Below are 19,542 nucleotides of genomic sequence, written 5' to 3'. Positions count from 1 at the left end.
TGCATTACATGTAGTTCATAGCTAAATGGCACAATTATATTTCAAAATATATAACTGCAGATTTGTAAGAATGGGCTATTACCCAAATTTATATGAGAGACATTCAGTTCAGCAGCAGCCAATGACTGTGTATTTCGAAATGACTTATTTATTAAGTCAAAAGGTTTTCTTAGGCTGCTAAGTGGTGCTTGATGCTGTATTTTACATCATAAAACATCTTGCCAGATGTGGTACTTAAAGCATCCTTGACCAAGGTTTGTTGTATGCTGCTATTGTATTGTAACATTTAATAAATGCTCAATTCTGAGAATGTCAATTGTTGTTTTCATAACAGGCCAATGTCGACACAGTAAACTGAACAGCAGTATAATATTTAGTGATTGCTTATTATTGCATGTTTAGGGTTCAGGGTTTATTCTAAACCCTCATCCATAAGGCCAGAAACATGCTTAGTATTCAAATGCAGAATGCTTGAACAATTGTGTGACAAACATTCCAAAGTCACCAAACGCCATTATACCGCATGTGTTGCTTCAAATATCTAGCTATAAACATATCAACTTTGACTGACTTGCTCAGCAAGATTCTTTTTATTGTTCCTCCATCATGGCAGTTTTTTAACAAAAGAGTGGTGCCAAATTTGTTCAGATTTGTGTTGCTGTTCTTCATTATCAAACATTCTTGTTATGTTTTGTCCTTCATGTATTCAGTGATATTGGTGGGTACACACACTTAAGCACAAATACTTGCTGCAGAGTTTGAGTCCAGCAGCTTGAATAGTTCTTGCGTCATCCTAATCTCATTGCCTTTGCATTGGGAGTATCTTTAGCTGGGTGAGAGGATTGAGGTTGACTTGCATCAGTCATTAATCTTGTACAGCTATTAGTCAATAGGGCGGAAATATATAATTCAATAGTGTGCATTGACTGTCACACTGGCCTGCACTTTACAGCAAATTTACAGGAAACCGTCAATCTCACATAGCCTGTGTGTGTTTATTATTTTCCCAATGTAATGCCCCCTTGTGTTGTGTTTTGAAATCACAGGCCAGGGAAGGTTTAACATTAAAGGGATAGTTTAGTTCACCTAAAAATGAAAATTACTCCATAATTTACTCACCCTCAAGACATACAAGGTGTATATGACTTTCTTCTTTCAGACGAATACAGTCAGGATTTAAAAATGTCCTGGCTCTTCCAAGCTATATAATAGCAGTGATTGGGGTGCCTGAAAAAAGTGCATCCATCCATCGTAAAAGTAATCCATACGGCTCCAGGGGGTTAATAAGAGCCTTCTGAAGTATAGAGATGGGGTTTTGTAAGAAAAATATCCATATATAATCTAAAATAACTAGGTTCCAGCAGATGACTGCGCAAGTCAACTTGCACCACGAGAGTAACCCATGATGTAATGTATGATGTAGGAGTATCGTAAGCTTAGACCCCTCTCGCAGTTTAAACAAATAGGGGGTTAAACAAACCGAAGCACCTCTCCCGTTTTATCTAAATCCTCGGACATTTCTCTTTAAAATTTCATTTTTTTTTTTTTTAAATAAAAGGATTAGTTCACTTTCAAATACAATTTTCCTGATAATTTACTCACCCCCATGTCATCCAAGATGTCCATGTCCTTCTTTCTTCGGTCGAAAACAAATTAAGGTTTTTGATGAAAACATTCCAGGATTATTCTCCTTATAGTGGACTTCAATGGCCTCCAAATGGTTGAAGATCAAAATTACAGTTTCAGTGCAGCTTCAAAGGGCTTTAAACGATACCAAACGAGGAATAAGGGTCTTATCTAGCGAAATGATCGGTCATTTTAAAAAAAAATTAAATGTATATGCTTTATATAAACAAATGATCGCCTTCCAAGTGGTTCCACCAAAACCACACTTTCGTATTCTTCATAAAGCTTACGCTGTATGTCCTACGTCTTCCCTATTCTACTTACGGAAAAATTGGAACTGGCGCTGCGTTCATTCCGTAAGTAGAATTTCTTTTCGACTGATGAAAGAAGGACATGGACATCTTGGATGACATGGGGGTGAGTAAATTATCAGGAAAATTTTATTTGAACGTGAACTAATCCTTTAAGGAAGCTATAAGTGAGATGCAAACTGGGAAGTGTCCAGGCCCAGATGGGATCCCTTCTAAATTTTTCAAAACTTTTTCTGATAAACTGTCTCCACTGTTACTTAGCATGTTTAATGACACTCTTTCTTCGGGCATCCTCCCTTTAACCTTGCACCAAGTTATTATCTCCCTTATTCCAAAAAAGGCAAAGACCACCTCCTATGCAGTAATTACTGTCCCATCTCTTTGATGGGGGTTGATGTGAAAATACTTGCCAAAGGCTTTTATATAATTCCCCTTTAGCTAGTGTTCAGACAAATAATTGTCATTCTAAGTATTTCCCTCTAGGTTGAGGGATGAGACGGGGTGCCCGCTCTCGCCTTAGCTCTTTGCCCCTGGCAGTTGCTCTTAGCATGTAGTATGACTGGCATTGTTAGAGGAGATGTTGAGCAAAGGTTATCCCTATATGCTGATGACCTCTTGCTATTTGTTTCTGATTTAGACAGTTCAGTGCCCACTGTGTTAAACCTATTTGTGCAGTTTGGTCGCATATCAGGTTATAAATTGAATCTGATGCCTATTAATTCTGCTGCCAAAGTATAAACTATACTAAAGTATACTCTGCAAACACTGCCTTTTAAGACATCTCTGCACAATTTTACATATCTAGGCATCTGTGTGACCAAGATATTCTCAGATTTATTCAATAATAACATCACAACACTGATTAATAATTTAGTTCAAGACTTTAAGCATTCGTCTCTTTAAGCATTGCTCCATTGGTTTCACACAAATGGGTCTGAGATTGTTCCATCTTGGCTCTACATTGAAAACACGTCTTACAAGCTTTCATCTTTGTCAGCACTCCTCTGTCTCCCGACCACACTATCTGCAGTAAAATATTTCAAAAATTTGTTAATTATTAATAGCCTTAAGATTTGGATGCAGTTTTTGTGCCATTTTGAGATTTAGATTACCCCCTTGTCTTCTCTCATATACTCTAATCCTTTATTTCCCCCCTCTACCATGGATAGAGCATTTGCTTCTTGGAAGGATAGAGCATTTGCTTCTTTTGGTCTTGTCTCTTTTGCGGATTTGTATATTGATATTTTTAGATATTTACAGATTCGAGATTTTGCATGCAAACAATTTCCAAATTTCCCAAACAAACCTCCAGCCTCTGAGGATGATATGATTCTAAGTGTTCATCCATGTCAAAGGGGGTCCATTTCAAAGCTTTATAATGCAGTCTCTTTTCAGTCTATCTCTACCAATTCACTTGGTCACAAGACATTGGTTTAGAAATAGATGAAGAGACTTAAGCAGAAATTCTCAATCGGGTTCACTCCTCTTCTATTTGTGCTCATCATGGAATGATACAATGTAAAGTTATCCACAGAGCTCATTGGTCTAAGAGTCGACTGGCTCGTATTAATCCTGCTATTAACCCCAAATGTGATTGATGCCACTCCAGTCCTGCCACTCTTATATATGTTTTGGCCCTGCCGTGCCCTCTCTCCATTTTGGTTGTCTGTTTTCTATTCCCTTTCAGTTATTTCCTTGTGCAACATTCAACCCTGTCCTATCATTAGCCTGTTTCGTGTCCTGCCTGCTGATCACTCTTTGCCCTATTATTTTGCTGATTTTATTGCATTCCTCACATTGCTGGCCAGACGAAAATTTTGCATAACTGGAAAAACTCCCATCCCCCATCACACGCTCGGTGGATTAAAAACACCTTATATTTCATTAAATTTGAAAAAATTAGACTTTCCACCGGCCGAGTACATCATTTTCTAAAATTTGAAAGCCCTTTGTAGCCTACATACAAACTCTGCAAACTCTTAATCTGTCTGATTAAAGCCTCTTCATTACACCTAGTAAATTTTATTTTAGCATTGACATGTAGAATTCAGTTTTAAGTGCACCTAATTCTTTGTCTCTCTGCCTCAGTTATTTCTCAGTTTTCCATTGTTATCCTCTGATGAGAATGCATTTATATATTTATTTTATTTCTACTACTATTTTATCATTGTTATTATTTCTATGTATTTATTTATTGTATTTTTTTTATTACTTTTTTGTTTATTTTCTTTCACCCTGAATTAATCGTACAAAACCATAAAAAAAAAATTAAAAAAATTATTTTTAGACTCAACGGTGTTTTGCCTTTGTGCTTCCGTGTTCGTCATTACGTAATGCGTCGGGTCAGAGGTCACTCTTCCACTGCAAATTGCTGTGTACGGCCGTCTGCCAGAAGCTAGTTATTATAATTAATAAAGTTTTAATTATGGATTTTTTTTTTTATTTTTTTTTTCACAAAAACCAGTCGCTTTGCTTCAGAAGGCCTTTATTAACATACTGGAGCCATATAAATTACTTTTACGATGGATGGGTGGATGGATGCATTTTTTTTTTTTTTTTGCTTCAAAATCAGGCTTCTTGGAAGAGCCATGCATCTTGGAATCCCACATGTGCGTAAGTACCATGCTCGTTCACATTCATTAGCATTCAGAAACGCCTCAAATTAACCATATATGGTGACAACACTTCCTTTTACTTTACTTGAGTTTTTATATTTCTGTCAACTTGTACATTTACTCCACTACATTTCCTAAATAAAATGTATACTTTTACTCCGATACATTTTCCCAAAGCATTTTTGTTACTTACTACAAAATAAAGTCGGAAGAACACAGACTGCAAGCAAGCATGTGCAAGCAAGTGCTCGCACAACCGCGGTTGATTTCATTTTCCAGGTTGCGTCCGTTGCTAGAGCAGCGGAGAAGAGTGTACTGTAATTATACAGTACGAGAGACTATCACTGATGCCTCGTAGAGTTTGTTTTGACACGTGACGTGAGGCTGCGCGCTGCACAGAGTGGGACACTTCAAAAACGGATTTAAAACGGACAACAAAACGGTATGTTATACAGTGTACACTACAGTACATGTTTTCGTATCATTATAAAGTAATTAGTTTGTTGAATAGATGCTGCATTAGTGGAGAACAGTAGTATGTTTGCCGTCTAGGCTGAGAGGGTGCTAACATTAGTACCTCAAGCGGTTAAAACAATGTGACAAAAACACCAACTGTTTAATGTCACAATTGTTACCATTCATTTGCAATAGTTTATATCCATTTGTTCACTGTTATGCATTCATTATCCAGCGAAGTTGCATATTTAAACTAATTTATTTAAACTATTCTCATCATGATGATGATGATGATGATGATGATGATCACATTTTCTAAAATAGAGCCAAAAAATGTGTGAAAGTATACATATAATAGACCCATGCAATGCCTTTGTGTGTAAAGATGGTCATTTTTAAGCATGACTGTTTGGATTTATATGAAATGGTAACACTACAATAAGAGTCCATTTGTAACATTAAATAAGGTTAATAAAAGTATTGTTAACTTTTAATTTCAACATTTATATTTTAAAGTTGTCTCTTACATTAGAGCACTATGAATTAACATGAATGATCAATGTATAATTAATATATTAGTATTTTTTATATTTAAAAATTACAATAAACATTTAGCCTTTTTTTCAATGCTGCTCAAACTGTGTTTAGAACTACTTTTAATTATTTATTTATTTTGCTCCTTTTGTATTTTACATTTACTTGTACTTTACTTTCAATACTTAAGTATGTTTAATATAAAAAAAATACTTTTTGTACTTAAGTACAAAAAATATCACATACTTTAAAACTTTTACTCAAGTAACATTCTAAACAGTGACTTTAACTTCTACCAAAGTCATTTTCTGGTAAGATATCTATACTTTTACCCAAGTATGTTTTTTGCGTACTTCATACACCACTGTTTAAAACTAGACAAATGATAAATTGAGGGGTTTTTTTATAATTAAAGGAAACACAGGACATATGTGGATTGCTTAATGCATACTGTGACACTCTTAAATGCTTTTTATGTGTAGTGTCGCTATTCTACCACTAGATTATCTGCATAAGCATGCTCAGAAGTGTGCTTATATTTAGACACATTTCTACATATTAGTACAAGTTGGTGAATCCCACACTTTGCATAAAACTGTTCTTACGCACTCATTACTCACAAATCTATTTGTACACACTGTTGATAAATGAGGGCCCAGGGGGATATTTTTAAATGTATCTCCGATTGTGTTCATCTGAAAGAAGAAAGTCATATACACCTAGGATGGCTTGAGGGGGAGTAAATCATGGGATAATTTTCAATTTTTGGGTAAACTGACCCTTTAAGTGTCATTCTTACAATACATTGCCGGTCAAAATATTTTTTAATGGTTTTGAAAAGTCCTTAGGCTGAATTTATTTGATGAAAATACAGTAAAAAATAGATCTACCGAACCGCCAGAGGGAGCCGTCACCCGAATATTAGCTCTCATTGGACTACATTTCCCATGCACCCACCTGGGACTGATCACCCGCGCACCTGCAGTCAGTCATCTCACATTCACTGGCTGCGTCCGAAAACCTAGGTAGCTGTCTTGCTGCCTCGCTATCTTATAAGATAATGACTTGTATGGCAGCATTTGTGCATGAAGGTACCTCACGAAATTGATTTCGGACAGACTTCTGAGGCAGCGTAACAGTTTAATGATCTACAGCAATATAGCGCGAGCTTTGGTGAGAACTAAACAAATATTTAATTACTACAGTAGTAATTTCTCGATAGAAATTATATCAAAATTGAAATATGTTTATCAAAATCATACATTTATACACAAACTGAGCAGCAAATGCAACTTTCGGACGCCATCTTTATTTTTCTAGCTCAACTGTCACAGAATGGAAAGCAGGACTGTGGGATATCAAAGGCAGCTAAGGATACATCTATGCTTCCTTCAAAAATCGATCTGAGGAAGGTATCTCATGTGAGAGGAAGTGAAGCTAACATTGGATTCGGACGTGCCTTGATGCCTTACTACCTTGAAATGTGTCCTCGGAAGGCAGCATTTTCCAGTTTTCGGACTGAAGCCCTATTCGGACGGGATTAGTTTTACATGGGGAGGTGGGGGTAAAGTAATTATTACCAGAGCTTCTCAGTGATTTTAGTCCCGTCCGAATGTACCATCTCGGTAATCATTATGGACAATGTCAGTAAAAATTACGGCAACTTTTGCCTTCTGTAAAAAGGTCCGGAAAAATGACCTCAGGTAATACTAATCCAGTTCGAATAGACCCGCTGTAAATATGTACGGTAAAATTCCGTCATTTCCTGTTTAAAAGTAGTTCTCTGTGCATTTTTCAAACATGGAAGCACTTGAAGAAACATTCATTTGTGTTGTAGGTGGTGGGACAAGTCTGTGGCAAACCTCAAGTATTTTCTAATTTGCAAAAAGATGAGAAGATTGAAAGCACTTGTCAGAGGCACTAATTTTATCTTTAGCTAAGTGCCTATTACCATCACAATCCAATCAAAATTTCATTTAAAAATCGTTTGACCGGACCTAACTGTTATATATATAGTTTATTTATATTATTATTTGTTATATTATTATTATATTATATTTGTTTGCGCCAGGTTTGCGAACATGGTATGAGAAAGCAACCCACATGACGACAGGGAGGTGACAGCGGTTCATAAATCGAGGTACCCCTCCCGCTTCTGCTAGTTTTACTGAGATGTCTTGTCCTGTGCGAATTGGCCAATTAATATTATAGACGTCCTGAGGTAAAATTTCTTTACTCCACATCCCCATGCAAAACTAATCCCGTCCGAATAGGGCTTTGGACTGTACCCGTTTTGAGATTCTTGCTGCCTGCCCCAGACTTTGCCTGCGTACTGATTATCTCTGTCTGCCGCCTGCCTCGACCTTCTGCCTGTTTCTGTTTATGCTGTCTGCCGCCTGCCACGACCCCTTGCCTGTTACCTGGTTAATGTTATTGTCTGAGCACTTCAATAAACTGCAAATGGATCAATACCCTTCTGACTCGTCAAACCCAGTAAAGACATTTAATCCATCAGACTCCAGTGGCACCGTACTGTCTTCCCATGGTCTTTCGGCGCTCGTGGGCAAAGGAGTTTCTCTGAAAGGCTCGCGCGAAACTGAACGGAACGCATGGAAGCTAGCTCACAGAAACGTGAAAATGGTCTCATTTGAAAGAAAATATCCTAAGCTAAAAGATGATATAGTGTGACTAATTGAAGCAGCCCTTATCAAAAGTGCGGGGGTCGACTTCTATCTTTTCAAAACCTGACCCCCCCCGTCCTCCGTGCCAACGGCGCCCCTGGGTAGTTGTGTAGGCTGTCCATGTAGGGACAGAAAGCACTCAGATTTCATTAAAACTATCTTCATTTGTGTTCCGAAGATAATATCTTACTAGTTTGGAACTACATGAGGGGGGAGTAATTAATGACAGAATTTTCATTTTTTTGGTTGAACTAACCCTTTAATATTGTGAATATTACAATATAAAATAACTGTTTTCTATACAATTTTACTATATTTTAACATGTAATTCATTCCTGTGACACAAAGCTTAATTGTCAGTAGGCTATCATTCCAGTGTTCAGTGTCACAAGATCCTTTAGAAATCCTTCTAATATGCTGAACATTTTAAAATAGTGTATAATAGTAAAGAATAATATATACTAAATAGCTTCTATGATTCACAGTGTTGAATTCTTATGATTAGGTATCTGTCAAAGAATTTGAGGTTTTTCATTTTCATGACAAGTATTTAGAGCTGTTAAAATATTTTAGTAATGTAAAAGTCATTTGAAATGTTCTCAGAAGGAAGAAGGAAACCTGCCTTAAAAAGTGCACTTACAGTAATAGTAATAATCCAGGCATTTTAAAGATTTACAGTATTACATTACAGTGTTCTTTATCAGATCACAGAAAATACATGCTCCTACAATAGTTCACGGAGTCCACATAACAGTTTAAAAAATGAACATTCATTTGCAAATGCTCTGCTGTCACAAATGTTGAAAGTTGGCATGCCAATTCTACATTGGGGTAAGAACAGCCATTATTTTTTAGGTCAGCAGCATCGGTCAAAAAATGTCAGTCAGGAATGGAATATTTATCAGCTTTTTGGAAACTAGGAAACTTCATAATCACCTTTAGTAATACTAATTAGCAATACTAGTAATAGTCATTTATAATCATGTACACAAGAGATTTATGTAACAGTCTGTGAAGTGTATTGTATATGGATGAGTCTCATGAAACCTGTCAATATGTCACATCACCCCAAAATCAATTAAGAACATTTTACCACATATATAAATTTTGGGACTAAAATGTTCTTTATCGGGGTGATATATTCGAATTTGAGTACATCAATACAAGACTTCTTGTACTGTCTTTGTTGATTTAAATTTTGATTATAATGCTTATAATTATAATGATTCATTTCAGTAGATTCTTTTTTTTTTTTTTTTTTGTGCAATTACTTCTGTAAACTATTAAGTAAGTGAATGTATATGTGTTGGTTACATATGAGCTACTGCATGCTCAACAGTTTATTAACTCTCTTTATATCTACAGTACAGTGTCTACTCCAGTTCACATACAGGCTCTTGGATGAGAGCCAGGAGCTTCTCCTGCAGCTCCGTAAATGTTGGCCTCTCCTCAGGGTTTGACCTCCAGCACATCAGCATAATGTTGTAGAGCTCTTCGGAGCAGCCAGGTGGTCGCTGCATCCGCTCTCCTCTCTGAATGGCTCGAACGCATGCCATTTTGTCTTGACCTGAGATTGTACAAGGAAGAAATATACCAGAGTTGGGTGAGATGCAATCTCAGCTAAGAGTGAATGTTCTCAAGGTGATGATACACGGGGCGACTTTTTGAGTTTATTTTTGCAATGTTGCTTGGGCATTTTCCCATTGAGAATGAGCAACAAATTTCTATCTGCATACTTTAGATTGGTGGTGGGCAATTTTTTTAAAATCCTCCAACAAGAATGCTAGCAGTCAATCACGTGATCGGCTTGGACATTTCAGAAAAAATTCAAACAAGATGGCGGCCTCTCAGCGGCAGTGGAGCGAAGAAAAGGAGAGTGAATGTATATGTTTTTATGCTGGTAAGTTGTCATGTGTCAACTGCTTTCAATTAAAAGTTGCTAAAACTGGTAGCTAAATGTCATTAGATGACATCATAATGGCAAATTCACTGAGCTATATAAATATGAATATAGATCAGTATGCAAAATAAGAATCTAGATAAGGTTTGTCCAAGAAGTTGCTAGATTTGTCCCTAAACTTTTGAAAAAAGTCTCAAAAGGGGCGGGGAAGTCACTAAATCTATAGTGACAGAATCGCTAAATTGGCAACATTGGTTGGCTGAAGGGCGTATGGCACGTGAAGGTAGCTTTTGACACGATTGTATCCGCCTTTTGTCAAACTTGCTCTTCTCCTTTTTTATATCACAAATCAAATCAGAAAGGCATTTATATGTAATAAAAACTAAAAAAAATATTTGAAAAGTTGAAATAAAGTGCCTAACAAGTGTTTATAATAAAGTATTTATTGGGTTGGCAATAGATTTGCTCCTCTCTGTCTCTGATTGGTTGCTGCCAACTGTCCGTTGCCCTAATTAGTTGCCATGTGTCTCACCAGGTTGCCCATTTTGACGGCAACATTGCTCAAAAAGTTGCCCTGTGTATCATCACCTTCAGAAGTTATAAACAAATGTTCGGTCAGTAACATTAATAGAACGTTCATTCAAAGTTATCTGGTCTTTAATAATGTTTTCACAGTGTTGCCAGGTTTTCATAACAAAACCCGCCAAATTGCTACTCAAAACTAGCCCAAAACTAGTCCAATTGTGTTTCATGGGGGCTCCCCAGGTATAATTTGCATTCCAGGGGCTAAATATCATATAATATCAAATATTATTTGGGGTCACTTCAACCCGCGGATAGGGCTGGGCGATATATCGCATGCGATTGTCACGCGCATTTTGTCAGTAAAGCCGGTTCCCTGATTACCGCTAAATCGCCATCACCTGCTTTCAAATGGAGCGGCATTTAATAGACAGAACCGTAGTTCACTGACAAGCTACGCAATATCGCGTTCATTATCAAAGGCGATTCATCTGCGATAAGTTTTAGAACCTTCAGAGAACATTAACAAAGGAATGTTCCCATAATGTTTGCAAAATGATAAAATGGACAGTTCCCTTAATGTTTTCTCTAATGTTCACATAACCAAGAAAAAAAAAACGAACCATTTTAAAAACTGGACATTTTGAACATTCAGAGAATATTCCAAAATAACGTTTTCATAATGGGAACATTAGAAAAGCGTTCTTTGAACATTTATGTATTATGTTTAGGGTGTGAAGCATGTTTACCAGGGTATGGGTCATCTCCATATGTGACGATTTCAGTTAAAAGGATGCCGAAAGACCAGACGTCACTCTTGCTTGTGTACTCCTTCTCCTCAAATATCTCAGGGGCCATCCATTTCACAGGGACCCTGACATCTGCAGGTACATGAGAACTGTTGTACATACTTTTTGTGTGTCTTATCATTTGTTTGCATCAATGTATGTTTCAAATATCTTACCTGATGAAATCCTGTGGTTTCCTGGCAGATTAATTTGAGCGAGTCCAAAATCGGCTATTTTGCAACACTGCATGTCGGTAAGCAGAATGTTCTCGGCTCTCAGATCCCTATGAACTATTTTGTTCTCAATGTAAATCATTCCTTCTGCAATCTGAGAAATTCAACAAAATAAAGACTTAGGCTAGTTTACACAGGGCCTTTATCACCACAGACAATGACAGACAAGTCCGCCCCAATAATTAGAAATGGCTAAATTGTTCCCCCTAATTTCTTATACTTGCCAATATTTGACAAACATTTTAGGTGGTTTTACAGTGCTTGTCAATGTCAAAATTATTGAGAGTATCACATTAGGCCTATTTATTATAAATATTCCTGTTCTCGTAATCTTTAATTAAAATATCTTCCCTTCACTCTTGCAATTTCTATTTTTCTCTGATGATGTGTTTACTAGTGTTAGTGCTTTTTTCCCCCCACCACCATGTCCTTTTAGGGGCTCTGTACTGTCCTAGTGTTCAAAACATACTGTAGATATGGTTTGGAATAAACAAAAAAAATCCCATATGACAGAAAAGACTTTGCTGTATTTTCTTGCTGTGCTTAAATCACAACTGCTGTCGTTGTGCGAGATGTGAATGAATGTTTATGCATGTAAATGTTGAGGGTTTCCTCTTTCCTCGTTCCTCACCTCCATAAGTGCATTTTGAAAATGTATGTGTCCTTCATAATGATCGATTTTTGGGTCATGGGTTAGAGGACAGAGAAGCGAGAAAATGAGGAAACATCAATGTGAATATTGAGGAGCAGCCAATCTTGCATGACAGCGGCACCAAACATAATTGCAAAAATAATAAACACGCCACCTCTCTGCTTAACATTAACATCAATATTGCTGTCTCAGGCCGCTTAAACAAGCAGAATGACAAATCTATGAACTGCTTACGTATATACAGGTGCTGGTCATATAATTAGAATATCATCAATAAGTTGATTTATTTCACTAATTTCATTCAAAAAAGTGAAACTTCCCTAAACACTTCCCCTCGGGGGAATCCCTGCCGCCATTTTGAAGTGCGTTCCACTTCGTGAAGTGGACGAGGGAAGTTTATATGGACAGACCCTCGCTCCCTCGATTTTAACCGAAGGAGCGAGTCTATTTCATATGTACACTTCAGGCAGCTCCATAACCCACAATGCAACACGATTGTGACGTCACTGCATATCGTGTTTAATTTACCCCACCACAAACAACTCTATGATATGTTAATTATTTTTTAAACATTTAAAACACACATATATACATATAGAGTGCTGTATTAAACAATTTTGTAAGGGGAAAAAATAAATAATAAATCAGCTCCATTGCGGATTCCAAGTGATCAAGGGCTTAGGACGTTCCAGTTCAGCCCATACAAAGGTTCCGCCAGAAGTGGGCACTCGTGCAACGTAAGCAATGACGTACATCCGAGTCAACGAGACCGAGTGAAGTTAGCGAGGGAAGGGCATTTAAAAACCGAACTGGAACGCAGCCTTGTTCTGTAGGCTACACAATCATGGGGAAGACTGCTGACTTGACAGTTGTCCAAAAGACAACCATTGACACCTTGCACAAGGAGGGCAAGACAAAAAGGTCACTGCAAAAGAGGCTGGCTGTTCAAAGAGCTCTGTGTCCAAGCACATTAATAGAGAGCAATAGGGATAACCGCACCCTGGAGAGGATTGTGAAATAAAACCCATTCAAAAATGTGGGGGAGATTCACAAAGAGTGGACTGCAGCTGGAGTCAGTGCTTCAAGAACCACTACGCACAGACGTATGCAAGACATGGGTTTCAGCTGTCGCATTCCTTGTATCAAGCCACTCTTGAACAACAGACAGCGTCAGAAGCGGCTAAAGACAACAAGGACTGGTGAAAGTAAATTTCTCTGATGAAAGTAAATTTTGCATTTCCTTTGGAAATCAGGGTCCCAGAGTCTGGAGGAAGAGAGGAGAGGCACACAATCCACGTTGCTTGAGGTCCAGTGTAACGAGTCCATTTATAGCATCAAATAAACATGAATGAACATGAGAATCAATGTTGTTTCAAACGCGGAAAGATGTCAATATACACAATTTTTCAAGTTTAACTCCACCGAGGTTAATCTTCTAACTCCTATCTGCTTTGTTGGACAAAATGGCGGATTACTTTTAGTCATTTGCTGCATCCCAATTCACCTACTTATACTATGCCCTAAAAGTATGTACTCTTTCTGTGAACAAAAAGTACTTACTTTTGAGTGTGTTGCAAAAGAGTAGACAAGCTTTGGGACATACTATCACGTCATACAATTGCGTCTTTGCTATCTGCCGCATCCAGTCACCGTAAACTGCCCTGTCAATCATCTTACATCCTCCACATTTCATTTAGTTAATTTCCTACCATATCGGAGAGAAATGCAGCACGTTGATCTGCAGTCGCGAGTCTTTCATGTGGAGAACTCTCCTCATATTAACGCATAATGATGCATTTAAAAGTTAATGGCCAATCAGATCTTTTTAAAATGCCACATTGGTATTTACAGATGAAAAATAACACAGATAACAATAAATAAATATTTTCTATCAGTTTGAACTGATTATTAGTCACTCAAACAACCTCTCAGCGTCGATCGTGCATATTCGCCATGTTTTGTAGTTTTAAACACTTTTTACTCGTGTTTGTAGTTCTGAACTGAATCCTCGTACAACGCGCAAGGGGTTGTGGGCAATATTAGCCTCTATAGTGTGCACGGATCCACACTTTGAAAATCTACCGGAAATAGTAGACCATCCGGGGACTTTTGGCATACTCTTTTCAACATACTATGCTTTGTGACACACTTATTTTTTATCTCACATACTATTTAGGATGGATAGTATGGACATTGGGACACAGGGACAATTTGGGTATCTCACATATTCTGAATGTCTTCGGCAGAATTCAAATGAGCCATTTTAGATTAATTCCAAGATTAATCTAGATTAACCTAGATTAAAAAAAATTAATCTATGCCCACCACTAGTCTTAAGTAATATTCTAATTTTCTGAGATACTGAATTTGGGATTTTCCTTAGTTGTCAGTTATAATCATCATCAAAATTAAAAGAAATAAACATTTAAAATGTTTCAGTCTGTGTGTAATGAATTAATATAATATACAAGTTTCATTTTTTGAATGGATTTAGTGAAATAAATCAACTTTTTGATGATATTCTAATTATATGACCAGCACCTGTAGAGACTATATTGATATATATTGGTTATAAGTATATAAAGTAGCCCTGCACCGAAATATCCAGAAATAACTTTTCCAACTGCTCTTATTTTTTAATTAAAGGGTTTCACCTGTCATATAAAGACACTTTTCACCATCCTAATCGATAAAATCCTGCCCTACCATTTTCTCCCCATTTATTATCCTGTTTCATTGTTCAGCTAAATTGTTTTTAAGGAAAACTGGCCATATGATTTTTGTTTTGATACATTCCAGACAACTGAATTACACTCAAAGAAAATCAAGTTACCTGGACAGCAAAATCCATCATGAGCGACAACTCTAGATCTTCTTTCTCTTTGTGGCCTAGGGAAAGATATAAACTTATGTGTATATCTCTTAAATTGTGTCTTTTTTTCTGTAAAAGCAATGTTGTCAATTAAGATCCAAGATTAAGGTAAAGGTATCTCTGGTGTTTATCTGCATACAATTTAATATGAGTTCACTTACTGATGAGAAATGTCTTTAAAGAGCCGTTTTTCATGAGCTCTGTCACTAAGCAGATGGGTTCACTAGTGGTACACACAGCATAGAGCCTCAGCAAACGTTCATGACGCAACTCTTTCATGATCTCAATCTCTGTTTTGATAGTTGGATAATTGACAACTGCAAGTAAAATGGTACAGACAAAAAATTGCATCATAAAACAACCAAGAAAAATAATTTCAGCAGTGTTGGTTTGAGGTAAATGAGTCAGTGCTTCTCAAAGGGTGGCTCACAGCCTCAAAAAGGACCAGGTTTGTTTTGGGTCACAGTTAGCAGGTGACAACAACAACATTCATGCATACTCCCCATCCCTCCTTTGTACATAATCTGCATATATAGACGAAAAAATGCTGTGAACTCAAATTGTTGATGTTCATGAATTGCTTAAGTAGATTATTGAATGTACTTAAAAAAAGATAGAATTTTAAAGTTTCAAATGTTATCCCCTACAGGGTTAGTTCACCCACAAATGAAATTTCTGTCTTTAAGTACTGAACTGTTGTTATACATAGTGAACTCAGTGCAGGCTTCTTTGTTTATGTCCGAACGCCGACTCAGTATCGGCCGAAGCTGAACATGTGAGCAGCAGGACGATGCATGCATGTGATGCTGACACAGGATCCAGCCAATAATGAGCCGGCATTTGGATGTAAACAAGGAAGCCTGCACTGAGTTCACTACGTATGACGTAATGTTCATATTTTTGAATAAAGTCATTCATTTTCTTTTGTTTATGCGCACAAAAAGTATTATTGTCGCTTCATAACATTAAGGTTGAACTACTGCAGTCACGTTGACTTTTAACCATGTTTTTAACTTCCTTTCCTTTCCTTTCTGGACGTCAAAAGGTGTAATGACGTTGATACCCTCGGATTTAATTGAAAATACCTTAATTTGTGTTCCAAAGATCTTACGGGTGTGAAATGACATGAGGGTGAGTAATAAATGACAGAAATGTCATTTTTGAGTGAACTAAGCCTTTAAAACTCATCTTTGATCACCAAAATGACATTTAAATGTTTTTCTCTGTGAAAAAAAAAAAAGTTATTCGTGCCTTAAAATATCCTGAATGTAACTCTGCGCCCTTGCCTCATTTAGTATACGTGGACAATGAATATGCAAATTAGCCCCGTCTCCACTCACTCGTGCCAACTCAGAGATCCACTCGGTCAACTTACTGAGGTAAATGCTGCACAATGTTATCGCTCTTTATAACGTCGGACACATAACAGTAATTAATATGCTTTGTCTTTTACTTGACTATGGCATCAAACAGCTAATAATGTGTTGCTAATGTTACATAAACCATGTTCCTGTTTGCCATGTCAGAGTATGACAGAATGTACATTTCCTGAAGAAAATGTGAATGGTGCTTGCAGTGGCAAAATTCGGCACTCTTGATTAGCATGATGCTAGCATGATGCTAACACCATTAACATACTGTTAGGATGTTTTCAGCAAGATGCTAACACCTGTAGCATACTGCTAGGATGTTTTTAACAAGATGTTAATCATGTTAGCATAATGCTAGCTACATGGTAACATGATTAGCATGTTGTTAGCATGATGCTAACACCTTTACCATACTGCTAACATGTTTTTAACAATATGCTAATCATGTTAGCATAATGTTAACAACATGCTAACATGATTAGCATGTTGCTAGCATGGTTTTAAACAAGATGCTAACATGATTAGCATGTTTGCTAACATGATTAACATGCTACTAGCATAATGCTAACATGATTAGCATTCTACTGTCATAAAGCTAACACATTTTCACTAGTTTGTGTCATGTTTAAACCCTTAGCTAATTGTTATTAGCATGTAGCTATTCACTGCTAGCATGTGTAGCATGTTGGAAGTCCAGATTGTGTTTTACTTCAGGTCTCATATTTTACAGTGTTTATCATACAACGTGCCGTTGGGTTTTAGCATATCATTAACAGTGAACTAGCAGGGGAGTCTTGAGAGTAGCCAGGCTATCCTGATTGTAACTCTGCGCCCTTGCCTCATTTAGTATACGTGGACAATGAATATGCAAATTAGCCCCGTCTCCACTCACTCGTGCCAACTCAGAGATCCACTCGGTCAACTTACTGAGGTAAATGCTGCACAATGTTATTGCTCTTTATAACGTCGGACACATAACAGTAATTAATATGCTTTGTCTTTTGCTTGACTATGGCATCAAACAGCTAATAATGTGTTGCTAATGTTACATAAACCATGTTCCTGTTTGCCATGTCAGAGTATGACAGCTGCCAGTATCCTTACAAACGCTATGAACTACTCAGAAAGTCAGTGGAGAAAGGCATATAGTTCATCATAACATTGTAATATACATCATACACCCAGCATATTGTTAAATCTACACAATTTTTCATATCAACAGAAAAATATACCAGGATAGCCTGGCTACTCTCAAGACTCCCCTGCTAGTTCACTGTTAATGATATGCTAAAACCCAACGGCACGTTGTATGATAAACACTGTAAAATATGAGACCTGAAGTAAAGCCAGTTGAGAACCACTGAATTAACCAGTTTATTGATTACCTTTGAACTCTTTGATGGCCACATCTGTCGTGTTGTTCCAGAGCCCCTGCCACACCTCTGCAAACTCACCACTGCCAAGCTTCTTTATTTTGGTAAGTGAACTTCTCTCTACCTCCCAATTGGTGTCAAATGACAGAGAAAGAGGAGCTGGCTGGTCCAACTAGAAGAGCAATGAACAGATTGGAATTTTGCTGGAAAACTTAATTATAGGATGCTGATGTGCTTTCAGTAATCTGTAGGTTCAAACTCTTTACTGACCTTCACACAGGGTTCATGAAGCTTTTCGCAGAGTCCGCCTTCGTTTTTGGAGTAAAACTGTATCAGCTCACGCAAGGTTGGGAAAGTTGTATGATGAAGAAGAAAAAACTGCTTGTCATTTTCTCTCTGCTTGATCCTGTAATGTCGCGCATGATTTCCATTCCTCACTTTAAAAGAAATCATTAAAGAAAATGTTATTCAGCTGCTCTGAAAGTTAAGATCAAGGTTGGTTCATTGTTAATTGATTTATCTCTTTTCAGTTAAATAAAAGCAGTAGAGGATTGAGACGTTGTGTGTGTTTGTGTGTGTGAATCACATGTACCTGATAAGTAGTAATTATTATTCTCATAACACTTCCAGACGAGAAACGCACCCTCGGCATTTTGTGGTCTCAGCAGACATCTTCTGGCCTCTATGCGCATTTTAACATTCTCAAAATACCATCTGAAAATCAATCAATACTAGTTTTTATTACGTCCATTTTTATTTGTGTTCATGCGTTGTAACAACATTGTATCACAGATTAAATGAACAATAAAGTAAACATGAAATGGATGAATCTCAAAGAAATAAATCTAATTCACATACTGATATACTGTGAATATATATACATAAGTAATTTCCAAACCTTATCTCTATGATTATTTTCATGAGTCATTTCTACAGAAAAAACATAAACTGAGCAGTGACAGCACTGTAGCTATTTCACCAGAACTTGTGAAACTGGACAGACAGGATTTCCAGTTTCATTCAGGGCAAGGATTCAAAACACAAAGCTTGAGATTACTCTATATATTATTACAAAATGATCAAAAGTACATGTATACAAGTATAACTTAAGGACTTACAACTCAGCCTCTACGCTATCCAGCGGCTTGACGAAGTCTTTAGGCACATATCCCTTTTCCTCCACAAAGCTGTTAGATTTGCCACCCTTAGCCGTCCGTCTCCTCACATACAACCAGTACTCAGTTTCTCCAGTTACTTCCAGAATATCTCCTTTCTTCAGATTTAGATCCCATATTGTGCGTGAGGGATAGTCATAGATTGACCTGAAGACCCTTTTTCGGTTGAGGGATGGCTGTTCGTTCTTCGTTGGGCAACACGGGCAGCATCGTTTACAGGAGCATGCAGAATTCCCCATGTTCACCAGTCATATCTGCTCATGCCGTGTGCATACAAGCAGAGTGATGGCATAACCAGCTTACTATACTACCAACTCCCTGTAGCCAGACAAGTTCCCATTGGTTACGCTTAGTATGTCAAGGAAGTATTTCGCAAAAAAATGATCAGAATTTCCCTGATGTCATCCAGCTGGGTTTACTTAAGCAATAACAAA

General features: G+C 37.3%; 1 protein-coding gene across 1 annotated transcript; it reads right to left on the bottom strand.

Annotated features, from left to right (window-relative positions):
- Window positions 1–8,563: 8,563 nt before the first annotated feature.
- si:ch73-340m8.2 (tyrosine-protein kinase Src42A) lies at window positions 8,564–19,354 on the bottom strand. Its single transcript, XM_067368138.1, has 9 exons — window positions 19,052–19,354; window positions 18,526–18,647; window positions 18,204–18,370; window positions 17,946–18,105; window positions 15,352–15,507; window positions 15,152–15,207; window positions 11,610–11,760; window positions 11,395–11,526; window positions 8,564–9,790 (listed from the first exon to the last, which is right to left on the bottom strand). The coding sequence occupies exons 1-9, from the start codon at window positions 19,345–19,347 to the stop codon at window positions 9,597–9,599; spliced, it is 1,434 nt and encodes a 477-aa protein (XP_067224239.1). The 5' UTR covers window positions 19,348–19,354; the 3' UTR covers window positions 8,564–9,596.
- Between the last annotated feature and the right edge of the window lie 188 nt (window positions 19,355–19,542).

Source organism: Chanodichthys erythropterus, chromosome 18 (assembly GCF_024489055.1).
Source record: "Chanodichthys erythropterus isolate Z2021 chromosome 18, ASM2448905v1, whole genome shotgun sequence".
NCBI lineage: Eukaryota > Metazoa > Chordata > Actinopteri > Cypriniformes > Xenocyprididae > Chanodichthys > Chanodichthys erythropterus.
This window is presented reverse-complemented; position numbering and strand designations above follow the sequence as displayed.